This window comes from Mycteria americana, chromosome Z (genome assembly GCF_035582795.1).
Source record: "Mycteria americana isolate JAX WOST 10 ecotype Jacksonville Zoo and Gardens chromosome Z, USCA_MyAme_1.0, whole genome shotgun sequence".
In the NCBI taxonomy this organism is placed as follows: Eukaryota; Metazoa; Chordata; class Aves; order Ciconiiformes; family Ciconiidae; genus Mycteria; species Mycteria americana.
In genome coordinates, this window is record NC_134396.1 from 72,142,278 (window position 1) to 72,167,007 (window position 24,730).

The 24,730-nt window shown below is 37.3% G+C and overlaps 1 protein-coding gene across 2 annotated transcripts in view; it reads left to right on the forward strand.

Moving 5' to 3' along the window:
• RASGRF2 (Ras protein specific guanine nucleotide releasing factor 2) overlaps positions 1-24,730 on the forward strand; it is a 137,707-nt gene that overhangs the window by 75,625 nt on the left and 37,352 nt on the right. Inside the window, exons 13-17 of one of the 2 annotated variants that reach the window (XM_075527398.1) lie at positions 1,340-1,422; positions 3,335-3,583; positions 3,889-4,277; positions 7,621-7,749; positions 9,034-9,123. In XM_075527398.1, the coding sequence (XP_075383513.1) occupies positions 1,340-1,422; positions 3,335-3,583; positions 3,889-4,277; positions 7,621-7,749; positions 9,034-9,123 (940 nt within the window). The remainder of the gene's footprint in view (positions 1-1,339; positions 1,423-3,334; positions 3,584-3,888; positions 4,278-7,620; positions 7,750-9,033; positions 9,124-24,730) is intronic. The other variant, XM_075527399.1, reaches the window with a different exon arrangement.

A 24,730-nucleotide genomic window follows, 5' to 3' on the forward strand; every position in this document is an offset into this window, starting at 1 on the left:
GGAAATTATGTATTTTTATTAGATGTGTTTTTCTCAGTGCTTTTAGGTAATGATTTGATAAAATCATAATGTGAATTGTTACAACTGCACTTTTCAAATAATCTTAAATACCTGAATTTAAAAACACATATAGCTACATAGATCATACTTTAAATGTATAGCTATGTAGATATATTTTAAACCTGAAGAGGCCTCTGATTATTTTGTTTGCCCAATCTAACATCAATCATTATTTTACTATGAGATGTTCCAAAGCCAGCAGACTATTTTTATTCTTAAAGTCAACGTAAATGTGTATGATAATTTTGGAAACTCCTTTTTACTGATGTGAAGAAATACTGTAACATATTTTTATTTTTTTAATATATATATATATATATATGTGTGTGTGTGTGTATGATACATGATGAATAAAACTAGAAGATGAGTCCTGTAGTGGTAGGGAGGGGGTACTTGTTGCAGACCCTATAAGCCTGATCCACTAGCAGGCTCTCTGCTGACTTCCAAGAGCAAGGCTTGTGGTACTGTGTTATCTTAGCTACATAAAAGTAGAAACCAGAAGATAATGGTGTACAAATGACTTCGAGGTACCTCTATGCACCGCCAGCACTGAGCTGCTTTGAGGCTTGAAGAACAGCTTATGCACCACTAGTTTGTAAACTTCTACTGGCCACAGGACAGCCTGTAATGTCTAAAGCAATATGTGCTCCAACCATGCCCCAGAAATGTCTTTCCAACTTCTAATACCTAGCCCAAAACATTTATACAAAAGTTTGCAAGGAACTCCTTGGACAGTGTCATCATAGCTATGTTTCACAATAACAGAACCACTTGAATTTGTTTTTACAAGTGTGCTTCTAGAAACTGTTTATATTTCTCTTTGGTCTTTTTGCACAGTGTAAAGGTTAAGGTATTACTGTATCCATTTGTGTATGAAGTATTCTAACTTTCTTGCAGTATTGATTTTTCAAGCTCAACGCTCATTCAGGAAATGCTACAGATATTTAATTTTGTTCAGTTTCAAAGGAACTTCAAAGCAAATTTCACTTCCAACTCAAAATACTTAAATCATGTGGAAAAACAGATGCTGAGCTGAATACCCTGAGTGTGCTGGTAAAGATGCATAGACTTGCAGATGTGTAAATCACAGGAAGAAGACTAGAGAAGCATGTCCACTATAATTCTTGCATCACTGCTTTTCATTTATGAAAATACCTTTTACCAATCAGTCCATACCCTGTAAAAGCTATGCTTTAAGCTTACAGTGATATGAAAAGTGTGGAAATAAGTCCCCTTACCCTGTGCTTTTTTTAACAATTCTCAATGTTTATTTTCACAGTGCATTGATAATATAAGGTGCAATGGTTTAATGACCATAGTGTTTGAAGAAAACTCAAAAGTCACGGTGCCACATATGATCAAGTAAGTGCAACATTTTTTTCCCAGTGAACAAAATAGCTTGTTGGTTTTTTTAATAAAAGTTTTAACAAAAGAAAATGTGTATTTGGAAAATACAAACTTTTAATTTATTTTATCCCCATTTTTGTTGAATGGAATTAATTCTACATCCCAAAACATATCTTTTCAAATCTTTTTCTTGAAATGGTAGGGATGACTCAAAATGATAAACTCTAAATTCACAGTATTGGACTGTATAGGATCACAGCTCAGATTTTTCTATTATTTGTGAAGTTGCCTTCAGTTATGCTTCAGATGAATAATTTTATTCTCTGTTAGTTTTTCTCTGCCATACCACTCATAATTTTATTGAATATATTTTAAAATGTCTTAAAAATTTAGGTGAATGCAGACAAGCATCATTTTCCAAGGTATTTTGTTGTATTAGCCAAATTATATTATCAGTACATTATTCCAAATTTCTAACACAGTTTTACATCTTGGATCCTTTACAGATCTGTATTTACATGAGTTTTACCTACGATTATCCAATATAAATTCTGAGGAATAGAACATAGCGATATAAATATAAGTATTTCCTTTCTTACTGTTATCTGTCACTAGACCATTTCTCTCTTGGATGTACTCCGTACATGAAGGTTTCTCAAATGCCTCTTTTGTAGTTGTTGCCTCTCCTCTCTTTGTATATGTTTAGAAATGAAAAAGAAATAACATCTGTGAATACACTATTCGGGCACATACCTGGAAAGACAGCATTTTATTGTCTTCAGTTTTATTCCAGGAACTCCCCAGTGTGTAAACACTTCTGTTACCCGCTGAATGTTAACAATATGTTCATCTGTTTTCAAATTGTAGAGTACAGCAGGGTCTTAATCCCAATGTCAAGAGAAAGAAATCTTAATTCTAAAAAACGTACAGGATCTTAACAACAAACACAAATTTGGTGTTCTCTTGCTGAGATTTTACTCACCTGATTTTTAGCACACGTTGAGTTTTAGAGTCAGATGTCTTTGGATGAAATAAAAAAAAAAAAATCGCCACTTTTACTGAGGACCCAATTTAAGAAAGAAGAATCTTTGTTTTGGTTTTTTTTTAATGTAATGCAGTGTAGAAGTGTGTGGAGTATCTTGATGCTGTATTCTAAGAAAATCCAATCATTTTTACTGAAAAGATCAGGCAGTATTGAAAGATGCTTTACTTAGTATCCATCCCATTTTTTTACAAACTAAGCCTTCAACTAGATAAAATTACACAACACTGAATTTGGGAAAAACACATCATGAGTAGGGTTATATAAATGATAAATTTTTGTTTTGAAGTCCAAACAAAAGTTAGTCCCAATTTTTTTACTGCAACAAAGCTCCTCCATGGTTTCTGCTTTGAAATTTGAGATGTTTCATGCTGTTCCCATTTGCTTTTTTAAAAAAATGATAAATTCTTGGAGTCTGAGGGCTTACAAGTGAGACTTAAGCTTAGCTAAGGGGTTAATTTTGCTGTCTTTTGCTGGAGTCCATTAGTTTATTTTATATAAAGCAAGAAAAAATTGCAATCGATCCACAATTATTCTATAGTGAGCTTCTTGTACTATAGCCTTACAGGCCACAACAGCCTGAAAGAGACAATAGTAGACAATTTTGCCTGCTGTTTCATTTCGGAAATTTAGGCTTCATTAATTATTTCTTAGATTTTGAAATGTTGTAAGTTAATTATTTGCCAAAAATAAAATTTAAATGGCCTTAGTTATGACGTAAAATATAACTGAATGGAAGCAGCTTTCACCACAAATTAAGAGTTTTCTTGTGTTGATGAAATACAAGAATGCATATATATTTGCTGATTCCATGTTGACAGGAATAGCTAAAGTGATATCACTACTGTACATTGATAAAATGTTCTAAATTTAATTTTTGTGCAGATCTGATGCTCGTCTTCATAGAGATGACATTGATATCTGCTTCAGCAAAACACTGAATTCCTGCAAAGTGCCCCAAATCCGTTATGCAAGCGTCGAGCGCCTTTTGGAGCGGCTAACAGACTTGCGATTTCTAAGTATTGATTTCCTGAATACGTTCCTACATACTTACCGCATATTTACTACTGCAGCTGTTGTGCTGGAAAAACTTTCAGACATATACAGACGGCCCTTCACTTCCATTCCTGTCAGGTGAGCGCTAGGTTTTTTTCCTTCTGTTATAGATTTCTTTATAGAATTACCATGGCAGCATTTGCTTGTTTGTTTTTTACCATTTTTTTTTAATATGGATAATTTAAGAAGAAAGTTATTCCTTTGTAAATAGGATGTAAGTTTTTAGATAAGTCTGTCTCAACTTTCTGCCTAGGCTTTAAGGACTAAGTGTCATATAGATTTTGCAGTGCCATGCAGATTTGCACAAAATTTGTAAGTGTTTTCACTTAAATCTGTTTGGCATTTGTTATTATCTATTGATTTTTTTTCTTTCTTCCTCTCAGGTCTTTGGAGTTATTCTTTGCCACCAGTCAAAACAACAGAGGAGAGTACCTGGCTGATGGGAAGTCACCACATCTCTGTCGCAAGTTTTCTTCTCCTCCTCCGTTGTCACTTTCCAGAACTTCCTCACCTGTCAGAACCCGAAAACTTTCGTTGACCTCACCACTGAATTCAAGGATCGGTGCCCTTGACCTCTCTACTTCATCTGTGGCAAGCAGTCCTACCTCGACCTACAGCCCAGCCACCTCCCCACCGCCAACGGGTAGCAAAGTACCGCTGGACCTTAGCAAAGGGCCCTCCTCTCCTGAGCAAAGCCCTGGCTCCATAGAGGACAGCGTGGAGAACCCTCGCGTTGACCTCTGTAACAAGCTGAGGAGAAGCATTCGAAGAGGTATTATATATCCACAAAGTAATAAATGTTACTTTTGATAAATTGGGTAGTCTTTAAGCTAGGCTTGACTTCTATCAGATTACTGCTGAGAAGTTGTTTCTCATGTCTTTTTTTTCTCCTGATCACCGTAAGTTGTGTTGTGAAATCAAATACTTTGCTCTCTGTTTCTTCTCTAGTAGGGGCTGCGATGTGTTGTCTGTTTCCATGGCTTTGTTGCTTCTTTGTGGGAATAGCAGTATGGCAGAATGGCCTTGTCTGTGTTCTTTTCAGCAGAGTGTTAAGGAGAAGGGCAGAAGGAAATATTTGATGCCAGTTGTGTTTCCTGAGATGAAAGATTTTGCAGTTGTACCGTTACTACAGGAAGTAAAATATTACGTTAAAAAGAAATAGGGATGTAAAGACCTAACAGCTTTAACATATTTACGTAACAGGGCTAGTTTTCCAGAAAGATTTCATCACTAATCCAAACAAATAATTTATGTGATGCACTTGGTACATTGGTGAGATTCATACCACCTGGTTGTTATCCATCCAGAAGGTAGGCGTCTAAAATAGATTAATTGCTCCTGTGCAAATGCGTGTTTTCCTCTGTGGATTGTGTAAGGCACCTTGGAATAGGTACTGCTTCCAGAGGGCTAAAGTTAGTTGTTATAAACCTCAGTGTGGGCATCTAGAATGCGATCATTGTATTTATAGATTGCAAAGCAAGAAAGTAACTCTAATCTCATAGGACGCGTAAGTGTGCACTTACTTCTGATTGCTCTTTGCGGATGGAGGGATGGTCTTCTGAGTTAGAATAGAAGTATATAGTAATTTTTTGTATTGTTGTTACATTAAACAGAAGATGACAAAATAAAAAAATGCTATTTTATTCCTAAAATTCATGTTTAGAAATGGTCTTACATGGCCTGACTTGCAGTCTGAGGAATTTGAACTGTAAATTTCAGCAAAATGTAGCTCAGTTTTACTTGCAAGTACTGTAACAATGAAAATTAATATAACCCAAGAGGAAAGAAGAAAAAGATTACCAAACATAAACTGAGAAAAATATGATTGAAACATTATGTTTACTCCTTACTGATGAATTGAAATAAGTGCCCTGGTAAGAAATTTGATGTTGTATTATGCAGAGGGATTGTTTTTACAGAATGTAGTCTATTGTTTAACAAAAAAATCTTTTTAACAGGCAAGTTAGCCACCTTAGCGTTCTAGGAGTCTATTCTTGCCCATGCTTTTTGCTTTCATAAAATGCTGGTTGGCTGTTATACTTAATCATTGTATTTCTGTATGCTGGATGTTTTTAAATGAATAGCATAACAGACTATATATATATATAAAAAATATAGTATTTACTATGTAGAATTGGGCAAATTCTTCTTGTGCACTAGTGTAACCACATTCAAATCAATGTGATAGCACAGCATGTCCCAAAATATAGGCCATGCATTAAAATTAATTGTACACAGGTTGGTGTTAGGTATAACATTTTCTGCTGTACACTGTAAAGTAAACTAGTAAAGAACAGGTTATTCTGGCCTAGTGTTAGCACTAGACATTGTTGCAGAGGTATTCCGATCTTGCATTCCAGTCTATCAAAGCTGGAAGTGTCATTTGGGCAGCGTGAGGAACATTTGGAAATGGCAAGAACCTCATATAAATGCTAAATTGCTGTCTGTGCACTGTCTCCAGTCCCTTTGGGGATCTTCTGCTGAACAGTTTGCACTCAGTTAGGAGGAGTTTGCAGCTAGATAGCTCTGTTCTGTGGGGGAAAGTCCTTTTGTCACCCAGCTGCATATAGCATGTTGAGGAAGACGAGTAAGTTTAAAAAGAAATCTCACAAGGAGAATGGAAATGGGTAGTAGGAGAACTACAAAATGCTAATCTGCATGTTTCCTATCATATGTAATGTGTTTCTTTGTTTCTGAAGTTTTCTGGGCAAGGAGACCTGTTCTACTTAATCAGGAGCCACCACCCCATTATGGTTAATACTGTTGCTCTGGTACTGCCAGATGTCCAAGAAAACAACTATGGCTTACTCTAAATCCAATATAACCGTACAAATTCTGTTCCCCAGGACATATTATTATGGTGGTGGTTGTTCTCCTTGAATGTTGTCCATTTACATCCTGGAATTTCCACCTTCTTTGACCACTTCCAAAGTTGTTGTTTGCTTTCAAAGTTTTTGTTTTCCAAAGTTTTTGTTTATATATGTATTTATATATACAGTGCTTATGCTGCAGGCGCAGTTGTCATTCATATCAAATGTAGGATATATTTTATCAGCTTGTTTTCCTTAATTTTGGAAGTAGTATTTCTGCCATTCCTTTTTTGTTCTTCTGATAGAAGAACTCCTCCATGGAGTAATCTGCTCTCCAGTGCTGTTTGGCCATTTTATTGGGCAGTTTTTGATTACACATAGGTATCCAACAAGGATTATTTTCCCTAGCTCGTGTAAAACCTATGAGTTTAAGTGTCCTTATTACCTGTGCATTTCACTGCATATTCTGCTGACTTAAAGTGCAGTCTTATCCAAGCTATTTTTAAAACTGACAACTGACAACTTGCTGATTTTCACCAAGTTCGTTATTTATGAGCTTTTGTGTGGCTATGTCATTGGTACAAAACTTTCCCAGTCCTTTAACTCCATCCAGAGGATAATTATTGCTGAGTCTTCTTAATGCAAAAGTTTCATGGCAAGTTCGAGAAGCAGTACTGTTTAAAACAACTATAAACCACAGATTAAATGTAAACAACTTTGTGTTAGATGGTATTTAGTGGTATTAGGTTGGTATTGAAACAGTGGTACTAAGTGCTATTAATTAATGGCCATTTTTTTAAACGTTACCTTTCACTGAAGCCCACTTTGATGTACATATTCTTTTTTACCAATGCAGTACAGTTCAGATTGTTCAAAGTTGATCATTAGCAGACTTTCTATGTTCAAAGTTGATCATTAGCAGACTTTCTATCTTTTGGAGTTTGTAAACTGAGAATCCTCCTGAATCACCCACATACTCTATAATCTCTGCAGAGGCACTCCATAGCTAACACAAACTAATCTGACTATACTCTGTGCTTTAAAAAAACGTATCTTATAGCCCCATACCATAGTTCCCTATGGCCTCTTGATATTTTCAAAGAACATTTATACTTTATAAATACATTAATAGAATAGAATAGAATAGAATAGAATAGAATAGAATAGAATAGAATAGAACAATCACTACATTAAGTGGCTATATAATTATTTTTATAATGTATAATATAATATAATATAATTTACATTAAAGAGTTGTAAATTATGAATGATCATCCCAGTATTAACATTTATTCTCTTTTAAAGCAGCAGTTCTAGAATCTGTGTCAGTGGATCGGACAATTCCTGAAAGCACCTCAGCAGTGGATACCACAGAGCTCTCCCCGTGTCGATCCCCTTCAACACCACGTCATCTCCGCTATCGTCAACCAGGAGGTAAGAACCTGATATTTCTTGCCTCTATCAGGCCCTTTAAAGAGTTTAAATACTGTAGCTGTAATGTTTGCAGGGTATTAGAAAAGAATAATGTTTGAATAATGTGTTTTGCTTGTATTTTCCTTATTTCTCAGGTATTAAAAAAAAAGCCATTAGAATGTGAATTACACCAGTTAATTTGTATAGTAATAACAAGAGACTTGGAAGCATATTGGGACTTTGATATGATGAAATGTTCTTAAATAGCTTGAGCAGGATGTGCCCAAATTCAAGGCTAATATTGAATCAGTCCTATTCTCGCAAAACTCTCAAGACCTTGACAGATCTTTTTCAGCTACTAAGGGTCATATTTTGCATACCATATATAATCATGAAATACACAACACCCATTATTGTCAATGGGGAGTGACTGTGTCTGTTTCTTTGTATAACACTGAACATTTACAGATGGTGTCACATTATTTGTTCCAAAATTTGAATAAACTGCTCAATTGAAGAGGAAAAGTGAGAGCTGGAGCTCCTCAAATAGCTCTCACGTGGCTCTTTGAAATCATTAACAGAGCTGTGAACTACATCCATGAACGCTTAAAATGCTGCCATCTCATGCAAGCCAGATTTCTAGGCAGTTATTTCATGCCTGGGATTAAACCAACAAAAACAGAGCAGAGTCTTCTCAACTGTTAATAAGTTGCTGAGACACTTTAATTTTAAGCCAATAGTAGTCTTCTGTTATTGGGCACGTTTATGGTGAGATGGCAAGATTTGGGAGTTGGAAACTGTGGGGGACAGTGCCGTACTGCTTCTGAGTACTAGTCAGAAGCAGTGTTCACAGCATGCCCTATAGAGAAAGTTTGATAAATTGTGCAAAACTATACTCATCCTAGGCAGTGACCTAGGAAAATATGTGAATCTAGTTATTGGAAGTTGGTTAATATGCTTAGTTCTTTAACATGTTTTTTTGTTTAGGTTAATTTTCTACACCATTGTTTCTGTCTTTTTTTTTTCTTTTTCTGTTTGGTTACTGTTTGTTCCTCACCTTGGCAGTGTCTTAGACATTTTTTTCCATAGCAACGTTAATTATACCGACCTGGAAATAAAACTTAAAACATAAATATGATTATGATATTTTTATTTCCCTTGATATAAAGTGCTCTGGCAATGAAAACATAAAACGTTCACAAAGTATAAACATTAGTGAAGATTTTAAGTATATTGTTGCTTAGCTTGAAAAATATGAAAAGTATGTACAAGTTGTTAACTTTTCTCTGTCTGTTCCCTTTACAGTACAAACTGCTGACAACAGCCACTGTTCAGTTTCTCCTGCTTCTGCTTTTGCTATTGCTACAGCTGCAGCAGGGCATGGGAGTCCACCAGGTGAGAGAAATGTGCTGTACAAAGAGACATAACAATAAGATACCTAGGTCTCAAAAGATAAATACTTCCTGAGAACATACTTACCTGAATCCTAAATAGCCACTGATTTGTTACTTTAATCTGCTGGTGTTTTGTGTCTGGAATCCTGCCCTTTGTGTGGACATTGCAGTACACCATTCACAGATAATTGGAGCCTGGGCTTCCAGTTATGTGGCCATTATGAAAATATTTGTATTGTAGCTCATTTAACTGAAAGTGAAATTGGCACGTAAGAATGACTAAAACAGCTTAAGACACACTGTTCAGGTACATCCACCCTGTTGCATTTCCTGCTGTGGCAGTCTGGAAATTTGGCTGATGAAGCAATTTATGTCACCAAAGAGTAAAATAATCTTTTAGGCTGTTTATATACCACCCTGTCCCGGGGAGTTGCCAGCAACCATCACCATGTCGGCCTGAAAGAGGGAAAGGATGAGAATGTATTCAGAAATATCTTTTAGAACAAAAGATGAAACCTGGCAAATGAGGACTGCATACTATACCACATACCTTCAAGAAGGTCGTGTGAGCTTTGTGCCTTTGTTTTGTGGACTCTAAGGAGACTGCCAAACTATTCAGTGAGATTTTGAATTATCATGGTATAAACCAATGATAGCTTTTCTTGCTGACTAAAATCAGAATTATATTTATCACTCCACATTTTCAGTTCATCACCTATTAGTTGAATTCTTGTATTCTGTGCTTAATATTTCTAGTCCAGCCTATTACTGAAAGATTAATATTTTACATATACATAATCTGCTAAACATCTAGATAATATCTTTCTTGTTTTTATTTTTTGTATTCACTTACAACTTAAGATTTTATTTTAAAAATGAGCCTTTTAATGTCCAAGGTTTGTATACATAAGAGCAGTTGTACTTAACTAAATAATTGCAAGTGTGTACTGTATATTGCTTGGAAAGAAGCTATGTTGTCTACTGACTGGAAGTATTTAGTGCAACTTAAAATTGATTTAAGTTTTGAATTCGCTTGCTGCCTTCTGTGTACCCTTTGACATATTAATATCTTCCACTGAGTCCTGTCCTAGGTCATGTTACAAATAAAAAGCAACTTTTTTAAAGTCCACAAATCAAGTTCACTTTGCATTGACACACTCAAACCCACAAACCCACAGTTCATTTTGATTATGTATGACAAAGCATAGTCCAACTGTAAATTAATACCTGCCTCTGTTCCATCAGAAACTGCATTGAAGACCCTAGTCTCAAAATCACTCATGAAATTCTATGCAAGTCAGTAAATCGTCACTGTTGATTTCAGTGGATTTTGTATCCACTGTGTCTAAGGTTGTGGTCATTCGGTCATTCGATTGTGGTCATTCGAGTGAGTAGGCATCATGAGAAAATAATTTGTGGATAAACATGGATCAGTGCTCCTGTTACTCTTGTGTACTTCCTGTGATCTTTAGATGATCAGAAAAGAGTAATGTTCAGTGTTAGGAACTTTATGAACATGTCACAAACATGTATTTAGTAATTTTTTTTTTAACGATGAATGTCCTCTGCCTTTGGAATCAGACATAGCCAAGGAATCAGCCTGGCTGATTTTCCTTTATGACACATTTTCCTTTATGAATTAATTCCAGTGTGTTTACAAATCGTTCAAAAAGCACAGTAAGAGTAAAAAATACATTTTTTTCCCACTAGGACCAATTCAATTAAAAATTACTGCCTTTGTATTGTTAAAAGCACAGCTTTTCAATATTTGTAGTATTGAAGTGTGAGAGAAAATAAAATCTACAAGTAATTGAATCAATCAGTTGAAGGAATATCAAAGCATGGGGATGCTGAAAAAGGAAAAAACAACACCCCTGATATTCTTAAATAATTTTTTGTGTTGCTGTTTAAGCTAGTTCTGCATAAGGTCGTTCTCCTGGGTGATGTAAAAAACAATAAGAAGGTTCTGCAGCAAATCTGACAAGAAAAGTCTGTGGTGGGGAGTCTCAGGAGATTGAGCTGGAGCAAGGCTGTCCACCTACAATCAATATGGAAATTCAAGGCTACGAACCACAGCTTAAACAGCTGAAATCACCTGTTTTGTGACTTGTTGCAATTAATCATGGTAGAGATCATATTGAAGTCGCAGAGTCAGGCAGTTCAAATTTAGGTAGTTCAAATAATTTTATTTCTTCCCCATGGACGTGTTATCATAATTATGTGTTTTTTTAAAATAATGCCTTTTTTCCCCAGTGGGCTCTTCTCTCATTCACTGCATAGGATGGGCATGATCCCTCAGTGAATCAGGTCTGGGTAGTGAATGAGATTTATGGCTTTTTTTTCTTTTTTCAGTTGGTCCTTGGCCTCACTGCCGCAGACAGTGTGTGCCATTTAATATACTCCTACATGGAACAGAAATAGAATGGCAGGTGACATTCAGTGTTGATAAATACTAAGTAATGCACATGAGGAAAACCAGTCTGAGATCTACACCTGAAAAGATGGGGTCTGTGCTGGACATTATCACTCAGGACCAAGATCTGAGGATTACAATAGACAGTTCCATTAAACGATCTTAGTGCTCAGCAGGAGCCAAAAAGGTAAAGGAAACATCAGGAATTATTAGGAAAGGAACACAGAACAAAGCGGAGAAGACCATTGCGCTACCACAGTATAAATCCAGAATTTGCAAGCGTATTGAAGACTATGTAGAGTTGCGATATGTCTTGTTTAAGATGAGGGGATGAGAACTAGAGAAGGTTGAGAATTTGCAATCAAGGATGAGTGGAAGTATGAAATGGCTTCTGTGCATTTGAAGTTTAGAGAAGAGATGGCTTGGGGGGTTGATGAGAAAGTTCTGCAAAATCATGGATGTCACAGGGAGACTTAGTAGGCATGTGTTGCTTTTTCTGATGCAAGAGGTAGGAGGCATCAGATGAATTTCATAAGGCCAAGGTTCAAAACAAACACAAGTTTGTGGTTCTTTGTGCAATGAATAGAAGGCTTGTGAGATTCTGCTGAGGGGCATTGTGAAGGGAAGAGACTTACCCAGGTTCAAAAAGTGGACAGCTACCTGCAAGTGAGAGTCATTAGTAGTTAGTAGACCGGCAAACTAGAAAAGGTTCAGGAGTTGTGGGGAAGTATTAGAAAGTAAGAGTCATCTCTGTGTCTTCTGCTCTCACTGTTCCCTGAAGCCTTCTGGCTTCTGGCTGGTTTGGTTTGGTTTGGTTTGGTTTTTTTTGTTTTCCCAGGGTACAATCTCTTAGCTCTTCTCAACTTTCAGTCTTCCAGTTTTGACTGTTGAGGGATGCATTAAGGCAAGCAGCTTAACAGACTCATTGGAAAGCCCTATAGTCACACACTCTACCAGAACCAGAAATGAAAAATGTTTAATCATCTCCTGTGGAGAGTGCTGGCCATAACATTTTATAATTGCTGTCACCATGCAATGATAAGTTTATATACTGATAAGTATGCAAAGCTCTGAACAGCTCTTCCAGGGTGTATGATGTCTTTGCTTATCTTTTGATAAGGAACTGAGGGAACGCTGCCTATGTTGGTCTTGTCTGCAGGCTTCATGACTGCAAGTGGCTTGATGGGAAGCCAAAGTTGAAAGACTTTTCAGTACTTTGGTCTGCTTTAGATATTGGTGCACTTTCCCCTTCGGATGCAGCCTGAGTGCAGCGCATATTGGCAATGTTTTCAGTCTGCTCCATCCCCACTGTGTGGGGATCAGTGCTGTGCTTCAGGAACCTTGATAGTGTTTTCGGGGCCTGCTCATCTGTTGGGTTCATTCCTTATCTGGGTGCACATGTAGGGCTAGCAGGGCCCTAAAAACAGCTCATGCTGGGGTTTCCCCACCACGCCATATGCTGCACTAGTTTATGAGCTGCTGAAAAGGAGGTGCTCGGCACCATAGCGTTGCTCTGCAGCATGCAGAGCTTCTGCAGTATATAGAACCTTTCTCTGAACCAGGAAGGTTCAGGTTCTTATGCTCTTCAGCAGTTCTTTTTAACTTGCTGGTTTTGTTGCCATTAATTTCAGTTGTTTTACAGGTAGCTACTTTTATGATGCCAAGCTGTACTACTTGTCCTATTGTTTAGTCCATCTGTCTAGTTAAATACTAATCTCTACATATCTTAAACACGTTTCTGTCTATTCTCTTCCAGAAAATTTGCATATTACTTGTTTATTTTAACAGCATGATAAAGATAAATAGAAATATGAAGTGAAGGTAAATAAAGTTAAATAAGGCACCCCAGGTGCACAGCTTGGTGCCTGCATGAATGATAATATGCACAGTAGGGATTAATAGTGTATGTTGTGTCTTTTACATGTCCTTTCTCATTTGAGGGTTGTGAAGGATGGCTGGATGGCTCATGGCTTGCTGCAGTTGTAGTGCTCTGTCACCATTAATAGGTTGCTGCACACCTTCATTCTTTTCCCAACTTACTAAAATAGGATAGTAATACTAGCACATTCTATCATAGAAACGGACAGGTCAAAGTCATCTTTATTCTGCAGTCTTACAGCTTTTGTCATTGCAATAAAGCTCATGCTTCAGCAAAGGAAGGGAACAACGTTATGCAAGCATCTTTCTCCAGAAGACTGAAAGGCATCCAGTTTTCATGACTGCATGTAAACTAGTACAAACTCAAATGGTTGATATAGGGACAAGTATTCTTTACTTATTCTGAATTACCATTCCCCTATTCTCATGACTCTTTGTCATTGCTCCTAGCACTTTGGTTCACCTATGTGCTTCTCAGAGTGGTAGATAAGCCCTCGGTAATCACAAACATATGCCTGCTCAGAGGCATCGGTTACTCGAGCTGTTTCTTTCCCCCCTGTTCATATAACTCCAGAAAATTAATTCTTGATTTCTGCTTGAATCAGTGACAGCTTCCAAAATCAACACAAAGGTTATCTAGCAGCTCTGTTCCAATGTCTGCCTTACTTTTTTCCGTATGGAAAAGTTCCTATAAAAATGTAAATGTTAACGGTCTCATCCTAATGTACATCCTGTAATCCTTTCTTTTAGCTCTGCACTGAGAGTGAGGTAGTCCTTAAGTGGAACTCCAGGGAGCTGCAGTGAGCCCCATCTCTTCAGGAGTGATCTCCTTCTCTTCTCTGAGAGTCTCTGTCACGTAGCCAGTGTCAAAAAAAAGGAGTGAGACTGGTAATGTGGGAGAGGAACCTCCTGCCAAAATACTCACCAATCGTTCATAGTTTTGCTGCAAAAATCCTACAGATGTTACAGGAATTAAGTAACAGCAGTATAATCTATACAGCACCCACACAAACCCTAGCACTACATAAAAACAGTTTATGTGGAAAAGTATTTATTTCATCTGTGGCTTGTAGAATTTGCAAATTTCCTTGGTTTATCTTTGTACAATTCTTTCAAACATGTTATTGCTTTTTTTTCTCCTTAACTTTTTGTTTATGTCTGTTGTGCACAGAATTGGAGCACTATCTCAGGGTCAGTAAGATATCACAGAATCATAGATTTCATGCATGGATTTTTAAAGAAGAAACATCTTTTGGTGTTAATTTACTGAAACTGCTTGCTCTGCGTGCAGGTCCTCATACTTGTTAATACTCAAACTATAAAGGTGCTCTGTGTGACTAGAAGAGATTCAAGCTTTACTTAAAATCTCTGAATAGTGTATGGATGAAGCCAAATTAGGGCAATAATGCTGTGTTGTTTCTGTAAATAATGAATAAAGACAAAATCCATAAAAATACATAAGCTTAGCAAACGTACAAATTTCTCCTCTGCTAAGAATATCTAACACAACTTGAAGAAAAATAGTTAATGTTAAATTGTTCATTTTATTTTGAAGCAGTGCTACTGAACATGGGCTTCAAGGAGATTGTTTTGACAAAAACTTAAACTCAAGATCTAAACTGATCTTCTATACTCTATATTTTTTATATTCTTAGCAGATAGACTGAAAGAGCTTTGAGAAGCTTATTTCTTCCTCAACTCCAACTAGAGACCAAAAATCTCCCAACGTGAAAAATAAATGTTAGACAAGCAGCAAATACTTAAACCCAAACAAACGGGCTGTTCCCTCATGACCATAGCAGCTTTATTTCAACAGCTCTGTCATCTGATTTTGAGCTGGGTACGTCAGTATTTCCAGCGTGCCGCATGCTTCAAAGCTGCCTTCCTCCTCCTACAGTATGCTGATCCGCGCTGTAGAGAACATACCATTTTTCACAAGAACAAGGTGACATATTATGGGAGAGGATAGGAGTGGGATGGAAGCTTGTGGTTGGCAGCAGGGCCTGGCTTCTTTAATGTAAGCATTTGTTTTTAAAACACATGTGAAAGGGAGAGGAGTGGGTGAGAAAGAAGTAGGGAAAAAATGAGTCTTTGGGGGAGTATCTCTGACAAATATGATATGCACATAGGAAAATCTGCCCCATGCTAGCAAGGAAGAAAGATGGTTTTATTCTCTCTGATTTTAGTGATTTAAAGGAGCAATTAAAATAACAGCTTGAAGCTTTGAAGCATCTACACAAAAATGAGTCGCTTATATACTATCCCTTTCAATTAATTGCCTGCACATATCTCTGGTGCTAAATTACCTTTGACTTGAGTTATTTACCTGAGTATTGTTCAGGGGAGAGAATTTTTCCTAAAGTTTCTGCGTTTTGCAGCTTGTACCCTATCAAAGAACATTTCAAAAGATCTCTCAATCAGCCTGCAAACCCTTTCTTATGCAGAGGAAGTACAACCAGCTCCTTCTCTTTTCACAAATCCACTCTGGTGGTTCAGAGAAGCAATCTTAATCTAAATTGCCCTTGGTTTTAGGCTGGCAAAACTGATCAGCCTGTTTACCAGACCATTTTCTGGTATCATCTGCTTTTCCATAGCTCTTACAATCTGTCTGCAGAAGTGATCAGACAGTCCTTTGCAGCTGCAGCAGATTCTCAACAAAGCAAGCACAAAACCTGCTCCATTAATCTGCTAGCTGCAGCTGCTAAATGCAAGCAGTATCTTCCTTCAGAGCAATTCAATATGCCTGGGCATTCAAAAGTACCTCCTGGTGCCACTTCCTGAGTAGTACTACACTGAGGAGTTTCCACTGTTGACAATGCATCTAATACAGTCTGTGAGTTCTGGATCGATGGTCCTGCAGTCACGTCACTGTCTATGGAGGGATCAAGTTCCTTTCTTAATCTTACAGTTTGTATAAAAAGTTACTTATATGCTACTTTCCACTGATAATCAGTTATGCATTAGTGCATTAATTATAGGCATAAGTTATGTATTAGTGATGGCAGAGAAGTACAGAGGGAAGTCTGTAATCCTTTTATAGTATAAAATGTCTGATTTATTTTGACTTGGCTGTTTTTGTATTCTTGATCATTGCCTGGGATAAAACATTGTAGGCCCTTTCTGTACTTTGTTTGACCACATCTGATGTTAAGCTGCCAAACCTCGATTTTAGAGCAATTGAATGCAGCTGAGAATAAACAGTGTGGAAATACTTATGCGAAACTTTATGTCAACTTTAAGAGCCAGTGATTGATGTGAACGTGTCAACTTCAGGAGCCACTGAAATGAATACGGAAAGTCCTCATCTCCTCAGAGGCGCTGTAGGAGTTTGTCTGCCATAACATACCCCAACTGTAACAGCAATAACAAATATAAATGGACTTTTGTAGATTACAGCTATAGTTTCTAGAATGACATATCTCTTGAAAGCTGCATAAGCACTGAAATTGAGCCAGATGAGTCCTGTGAGCTCTCAGTCTGACACACTTTATCCCTGCTTGATTAGTCACAATATTAGATGGATAAAAATTAGCTAAAAGTAATAATTCATGTTTCACAGAGATCCAGATTACACAGTGGGTCATGTGTAGGCCTTTCTGTTCTGATAAATCAGGCACAGATTGATTAGGGCTGACTGCTTGTTTTGAAAGGCTAAAATTAGCATGAGAAAGTTTCATGAAAGTTTTTAGCGAGAGCTGCTTAGCTTATTTTAGGTTGTGACCAGTGGTGCTATTCTGCAGTCATTCAAACTACTTGCCAGCTCCCAGTGTGATAATATTTTTGTTTTGTCTGTTCTGGCATAAGCACTAATTGGAGTAATGGAATGATGCGGCTTGTGCCAAATGATACAAGGGAGATCAGATCCTGTGTGCACGTTCGTGTGTCCGTGTGTCTGTAGTTATATGTATGACTGCCAAGGGGAGGCACTGTAGCTGTACATACTGCTGCCAGGTGCGTTCAGCACTTAAGCTGAATAATGTGACTTGGAGATGTACCATACAAAATAGTGAAGGCATATCTCCCAGTGGGATGACATTGATCCCTGAAATGGAAAAGCATGTAGAAACATACATTATGCTTTACACAGATACAGTATTTCCTCGGTTGTTACCGTCTTGCAAGCAGATTGATGTGAGTATATAGTTCCACATTCAAGGATATCCGCTGTACTATTCAGGAAGTATTTCCCTAATTCTGAACAGAGGAATAATAATGTGGCATTACACCATTATGTTTCCTGAGACAGAAATTCTGGAGTAGGCAGCTGAGTTAGTATGCAATTTGGTAAAGATTAGAATTAAGTGCGGTTTGTAAGGGAAATTATTACTTTCCTTTTTTTATTGTGAGAGGACAGGCAGAGAGAGATTTCCTTGGTATGATGAATGTTACGTGAAAGACGAGTGGTATCTGATGGTGATGTCGAGATGGATTCTACATTATGTGGATAGCTGGGTAATGCAATTCTGTGTTGTGCTGTACTAAATGCTTCAAATTACACCAGTGGTTACAAGCTAAGCTTTGGAAAGGTATATATTTCTTTTTGGCTTTGTACATAAGTATCCATGTCTAAAGCAAAACCAGAAAATGTGTGTCTTCTCCTAGTTGATATTCAGTATGATGCCATAAACATTGCTATTAGTAATAGTTACAGTAATTTTGCACTCCAGTAATTTTCTGGGTTATAACATCTCATTCCCTGTACTGGAAAAGCTTTGTGGAACTTTTTCCTTATGTATCCAGACCTGAAAGAAAAAAATCGTGATGGTGATATCCCAGTCAATAATCAAGATGCAAACAATTTCATCCTTTTGAATCTGCAATCTTATCCCAGAGGGACTACTCTTCACAGGAGTAAATTGGCACAACTGGTTTGCAAGTATCATGGAGACTGTTTCTAAGCAGTTGGAAGCAGAGCTTAATTTTAACTGTACTTCTTCAGGTCATGGGTTCCCACATGGAACTTCAAGATGGAATTTGAGGGCATCTAGCCTCCTGTCAGAGATACGGGATATCATCAAATCAGTGAAATCATTGTTTCAGGCACGCTTATCAATCCTGCATGCATTGTGAACTTCTCCAGTCCCCCCTTTCTATCAGGGATCTAAGATGCTTAGTTCCAAGAAAGAAAAGAGTTGGTGTAGGATTTTTTTATCCTCCCCTGATCCTTTACGCAGGATAATCAAGTTTTTTACTTGTCATTTTTGTTTGACCAATGGCTCTAGGCAGGAACTGGGAAAGTGAGTACTAGTTTCTTCATGGGACCATGTTTTAAAGAGATTTCCAGACCAATTTATGCAGATTCAGGGAGGTCTGAGAGGCATTGAGACCTGGATGCTGAGCTTCCTTGGAGTTCCCCATTTCGATTAAAAAAACTCCAGGTGGGAAGTACTCATTGACTTACTCTACAGGTGACACGGTTCTCCATCAGAAAATGTTGTGTGACAAATAACGGCTGGTGTAGACCAACCAGCTTTCCTTCCGGGTGGCTGAAGGGTTGTCAGGAGTTGCCCAGATGTCATTACCAAACCTAGAGGTGGCCAGTGCCAACATTGTGACCAGCCCACAGGGCTGGCTGGGGGGCTCGGTGAGTGTGATGTGTGGGGTCAGTGGGGGCTGATGATGATGCCCCAGCAGACAGGCAAACTTGCTTTCTGTTCCAGGCTGCATTTTTAACACTTGTTCCCCAGGCTGCTTTTATGAGACATTTGCGTATGTTTTCTCCTGCCAGAGGATATTTCACGGGGAAATCAGTAGCGAAATGAAAATAGAGATTAAAACTAATTTGTTTGGAATCTGCCTTCTAATTCAATAACCCTGAATGTTATTCCTTTCCTCTGAATATTCACCTACTCTGTAGGTAGTGCATTTGAAAAGACTTCTATTTTTGTTCCTCAATTAGGAGCCCTTTGAATTTAACAAAATTGTTGCTTAGCAATTTTAGATAACTGGCTAAACAGTCCTGTTCAAATTGAGTTGAATGTCCCCTTGCAGTTTTCTTAGAGCAATAACTTTGAATTAAAACAATCACTTAAAAATGAAGGTTAGTTTTGTCTCAGGTGATCCCTGCTGTTGGGAGTTAAGAGCCAGGGGAAAATGATGATGATTTTTTTTTCACTTTAGGAGAAATTTAGGATCCCTTTTTTTCCCGTGTTCCTCTCTCTTGAATTCTTTTCTTATTCCAGTTTATTAGAGGAGCTGACTACTCAGGAAAAAAGTATTTGCACTGGACATTTCCTGAGTTATGACACTGTGAACCATGTGTTTCCTGACCCATTGCACCAAGTCCTGAGCAGCTGGAGGGAAAACTCTCTGTAGATTTGTGCAACCAAACTGGCACTGAGAGAAAAATTCCTTCTTCATCTAAGAAAGGAGACTAGTACTGTCCCTATTCCTGCTCCCCAAAAACAGGTCACCACAATCCTACTGCGATTCATTTGATGGAATGTGTTGAATATGTATTTTCCGGTGGTTTAGTTGAACTTCTCTGGCAAGCTCTTAGGTGGTATCTCCCTCTACTCTCCTAAGCTGAGGAGGAGAGAAGCTGGAATGAAGCTGTGACCACTGCTTCCCATAGCAGGGAACAAGCCCTACTATGTTGCAGTTGTAAGCAAGGACTTTGACCAAAAGGTCTGGGTTCATAATGAGGGCAGGTTTGTTTCGATTCCCTGCTATCTTCCTCACATTCGGGGCACCCAATGGTGTGCGTGGGGTGGGGAGAGAAGTTTTGGGAGGATTCTTTGGTGAGGTTTTTTTTCCACCCCTTTTTTTTCTGTGCCTAAGTGTTGCTTGCATAATTCATATTTGTTTATGCTATGCTGGAGTTGCTTGATTTGTGGCCCAATCATAACTGGTCTGGAAGCTGCTTATGAGATGGACGTTTTGTTCAGAGATTTTTTCTTGACTGGTATGCATCCTGCCAATTTTTGTTTTGCATGACAGTCAACTATCGGTTCACAGATGGTCGGAAAATGATACATTTGGCTCTTTGCAATTATCGCCGCCTTTCCATTTAATCTTTACTCCTATTGTCATAAAAAAATTGGAATAATTTTGCAAACTACTTCCTTTAGCTTATGTAAAAAGCCCAGGCCAACTAAAGGAAAAAATTCCAAAAGCATTTTTTGCGGTTTTCTGTTTCTAGCTGTACATTGTCATGGACTTTATTTTAACCTTTCCTTTGTGGCAGGGCACACGGAGCATTTTAAAGGTCTGAAAGCTTACTTTGAATAGCTCTTGAAAAGACTGTGAGCATTATGCGAAAAAGATCATATTGCTGATAGAGGAGGTTGAGAGTATAGACAATGTGTAATTAAAGAAATCAAGAGCTAGAGATCACTTGAAATGCGGAAATACATCAGTAGGTAAAAATTGCTTATATGTTCCCTGAAGACTAAGAAGGCATAGCAGGACCACAGGCAAATGCACTTGGCTGACGTACAAATTCAAAGAAATATCAACTGCCATTCTTGTCATTATTCATGGAAGACAATTCAAACATCACTGCAGTAAAAAAAAAAGTGTCCAAGATGTACTAAAACAGCCACAAATATAATTGTTAAGGTAGGCTGTTCAAAAAGGCTTTTCTTCTTTGACAATTGTTCCCTATAGTTCTTTTATATAAATAAGTCATAGGAAAAAATTCTGCTGTCACATTGCACATTAGTCATGATATTCTGCAATCTGTAAACACAATTGACAACAACAGCCTTTGAAATTCAGGATCTATTCTTTTCTAGAGATGTATCTGTAAATAAAGGCACAAGATTTGGATGGTTTTGCCTAAGACTTCACTAGAAAAATTTGAATAGGAGTTTACATGTGCATGCACATACATACACTCCTTGTGTGCAAACAAATATGATTTTGAAGATGTATGCAGGTACACCAAAATTTAGCATTAGGTTTTGGTGATGACATTAACTCCTTGTTGGCTCTCTTTGCTGTTGCTGAAAGAAGAAAAGAATAGGATGTTGTCCAGTGGTAATGGAGTTACTGGTACTTACAGTTGTGGAAAATGCATCCTACGAAGTGAAGTAGTCTAAAGCTACAGATACTCATTCCCTGTGTGGCTGCAACATACGTAAATGTTAATGCATGCACATATTGTTTTTTTCTCTATACAGTAGAGTGAACAATGCTATTTTCTCTGAACCCATGTATTTATCACAATATGCCAAAAATAAAAATGCAATCTTGTATTGCTGCTGAATTTTAGTAAAAAAAAATGCAGGTGCTTTGGTATTTTTTACTTCTAGGATGAGTTATGGATTTTTAATAACAAGTTGTGTAACTTGTAACTGCATGTTTTCAGTGTTTAGCAATTTTTGAAGATTTTCTTCCAAGTGTGAGAGTCTGATATGGTCTCCTGAGAGAATATGTCTATTAAAAAAGACAGAAATCCCAAGAGTGTGCCAGTTACATCTATAGCAGTAATGTTTTTAAGGATTTTTAAAGGACAAATTTTCAAATTTGAACAGTTCTTTGAGTTTAAAGGAATACTTTAATTCTTTGTGATACTCATGTTTTAACCATATAATCTCATAGATTATGATCATTCTTAGAGCAACCTTAATGTTATTATTAGGAGTTAGAATAGTATCTTGATCTTAAGTATATTCTTTAGATACTTTTCTTTTTTTTCCATCCATTAAACTAAAATTATTTTGCTGGACTGATATATTTTTAGACTTCTGGATTTAGTTCAAGTTTACAGCATAATCATGACATAACTGCTTTAGCTCAATGTTGTGTTCTTTAAATCACTCTGATTAGAAAAAGCCTTTCTAAAGCAAGAGTCATTTAAAAATAGTTTACCAACCTTTCCCTTAAATATTTTGCAGAAATTAAACACAGTCACTATAGCTCTATCTGTGTTACACTATTGTACATCAGCTGGTGCATGTGAATCCATGGGATTTACCTTACTAAGACTATAATCCCTTGACTTGATTTGATAGTTAGATTGTATTTGTGGCAGAGGCTTTAGGCAGAAGAATCAAATACATACTTGGAATTATTTCTGACGTGGGTGGTTACAACAGGGATTTTCAGTGGCATATTTCTTAGAACAAAATGATTTCATATGTCCCAAGGACCAGTGAAAGTGAAATTAAAAGCCTGAAATGCACTGGACACTTGATTTCTTCTGCTTTTTAATAGTCACTTCTTCTGATGCTGTATGAGTTCACAACCCTTTGTGAAACAAACTCAAACCCTGGCATAGTGAACGATTAAATGTGCCTCTTTCTTAAACTGAGGTAGCACAAAGATCATGGCTAGACTTGATAGCTCCTGCTTTCAAGTCTCGGACTGCTCATATGACGTGCTCCATTATAAATCTGAATATGCACATTTGATAATTACTAAAAAAAAGGAAGAACTGTATTATTGATCAGATATGCTATTCTGTATTCAGTGAGTGGGAGTTCATCATCTTTATGCTTCTTTTCATCTCAGTTATTATAGTCTTCTTTTCCAGCTCTGCCATTCTTCAGCTGGCTAGTGTATGGCAACCTGATATCATAATTAAAGAAATGAAAAGGAGAGCAGAATCATTGGCAGTTTAGATTTCTTACCAATATTAGGGTGCTCACTCTCTGACACATTTCTGTGAAAATGTGTGAAACCCAATTACTTGGTTGAGAATATATGACCAATAAAGATGGGTATCTTCAAACAGTCATCCAAACTTTTTTAGGTATGTCAAGGAAAACTTTTTATAATTAGACTCTTTGTGCTGCATATATATTGGGAAGGTTTTTCTTTTGTGCTGCATATATTGGAGAGGCTTCTTCAGTTTTAATCTGTGGATGAAAACAGTTCTGCCCCAAGCCTGGGGTTTGTATTTATTCTTTCTCCAGGTCAGAAAGTAACACTGATGTTTGCCAAGCCTAAGCTTTCAGGATTTGAGCCAGGCTGAATCATGGAACTGGCCTACAACTCATAAGGGTATTTATCAGAAGAAAGAAAAAAACCCACAAGACAGAGAACTACTTTTGACTCTTTTTTTAATTATTTGTCATCTGTTTTGTGAACCATGAATGTTCCCCTTCCACCTCCTGGGACTCTCTGGGGTTTGCTGTGACCTCCTCAAAGGCTGGAGTGCAATTTTCTCATATGTTAGGTGCTAACACAGCTTCAGTGCATGATTCCAGAGTATTTCTAACACTGCCAAAAACCACCACTACACCATGTCTTGAGGTACTTAGAGACATGGTGTAGTGGTGGTTTTTGGCAGTGTTAGGTTTATGGTTGGACTCGATGATCTTAAAGGTCTTTTCCAACCTATATGATTCTGTGATTCTGTGATTCTGTGATTTCAGTGAAAATGACACATAAAATATTTTTCTGAAATCAAATGTTTTGCTAAGAAAGACACCAGAAACTTGTTGAAGTCACTCTTCATAACTTCAAAAAACTTACCCCTAAATCTTGTGAACGGAAGTGATTTTTTGTATAGATAAACCCTTAAAAATAGATGTATCATCAAAACTTTTGACAAATTAATTACTGTGGTCAGGAATCGCGTGCTGCTGTATTAATGCAGAAAAACAAAATGCAGAGAATACAGATACTGTAACTAGACTGAGAGTTTTTGACATCTTAAATAGAAAAGCAAATGTGCATCATTTAAGTTCTTTAACATATACAGTGCAGAATTTAACATAATACAAACGTTCCTCTTGTGTGAGGTGGATTTTAAAGAGGAAATAATGTGAATTGCTGACAGAGTCAGGTTTGTTCAGTAGAACAAGAAAAAGCAGGGCAGGATTTTGCTATAGAGACTTCTCAGTAGCTTTTGAGGAGGGGGTCTGTTCTCTGTCTCACACTGGCATGTGATGAGATCTTTGGACCTGGTCCTGAGTGCAGCAATTCCAAAGGTGGAAACACTGACACATTGCTACCTGCAGGCATTGATTGCCTGTGTTTTTTTGCTTTATGAATGGTATAGATAATGACATCTACCACTGAAAAGTGCTTTAGACTTTCACATAAGAAGAGCTATCTATGTACAAAGTATTGTGATAATTTAATCTGGTTTTGTCTGCAGGTGTTGAGATTTATGTCTATTCAGCACCTTTTTTTTAAATCTTTGGTGATAGTGGAAGCTATCAAAATATTAGTTTTGATTATAGTGCACATAAGAAAAGCATCTGAAGGTGAAACTGGATTTTGCATAACATAATCTGAAGACAAGTACATGAACAGAGTGATTAAATTATATTGAAAGAAGTAATTCACTGAAACTAGCAATGCTGGCAGGTTAACGTTGTCTTTGACAGCCTGTGGTAAAAGTTCTGCATCACCGTTATGTGAA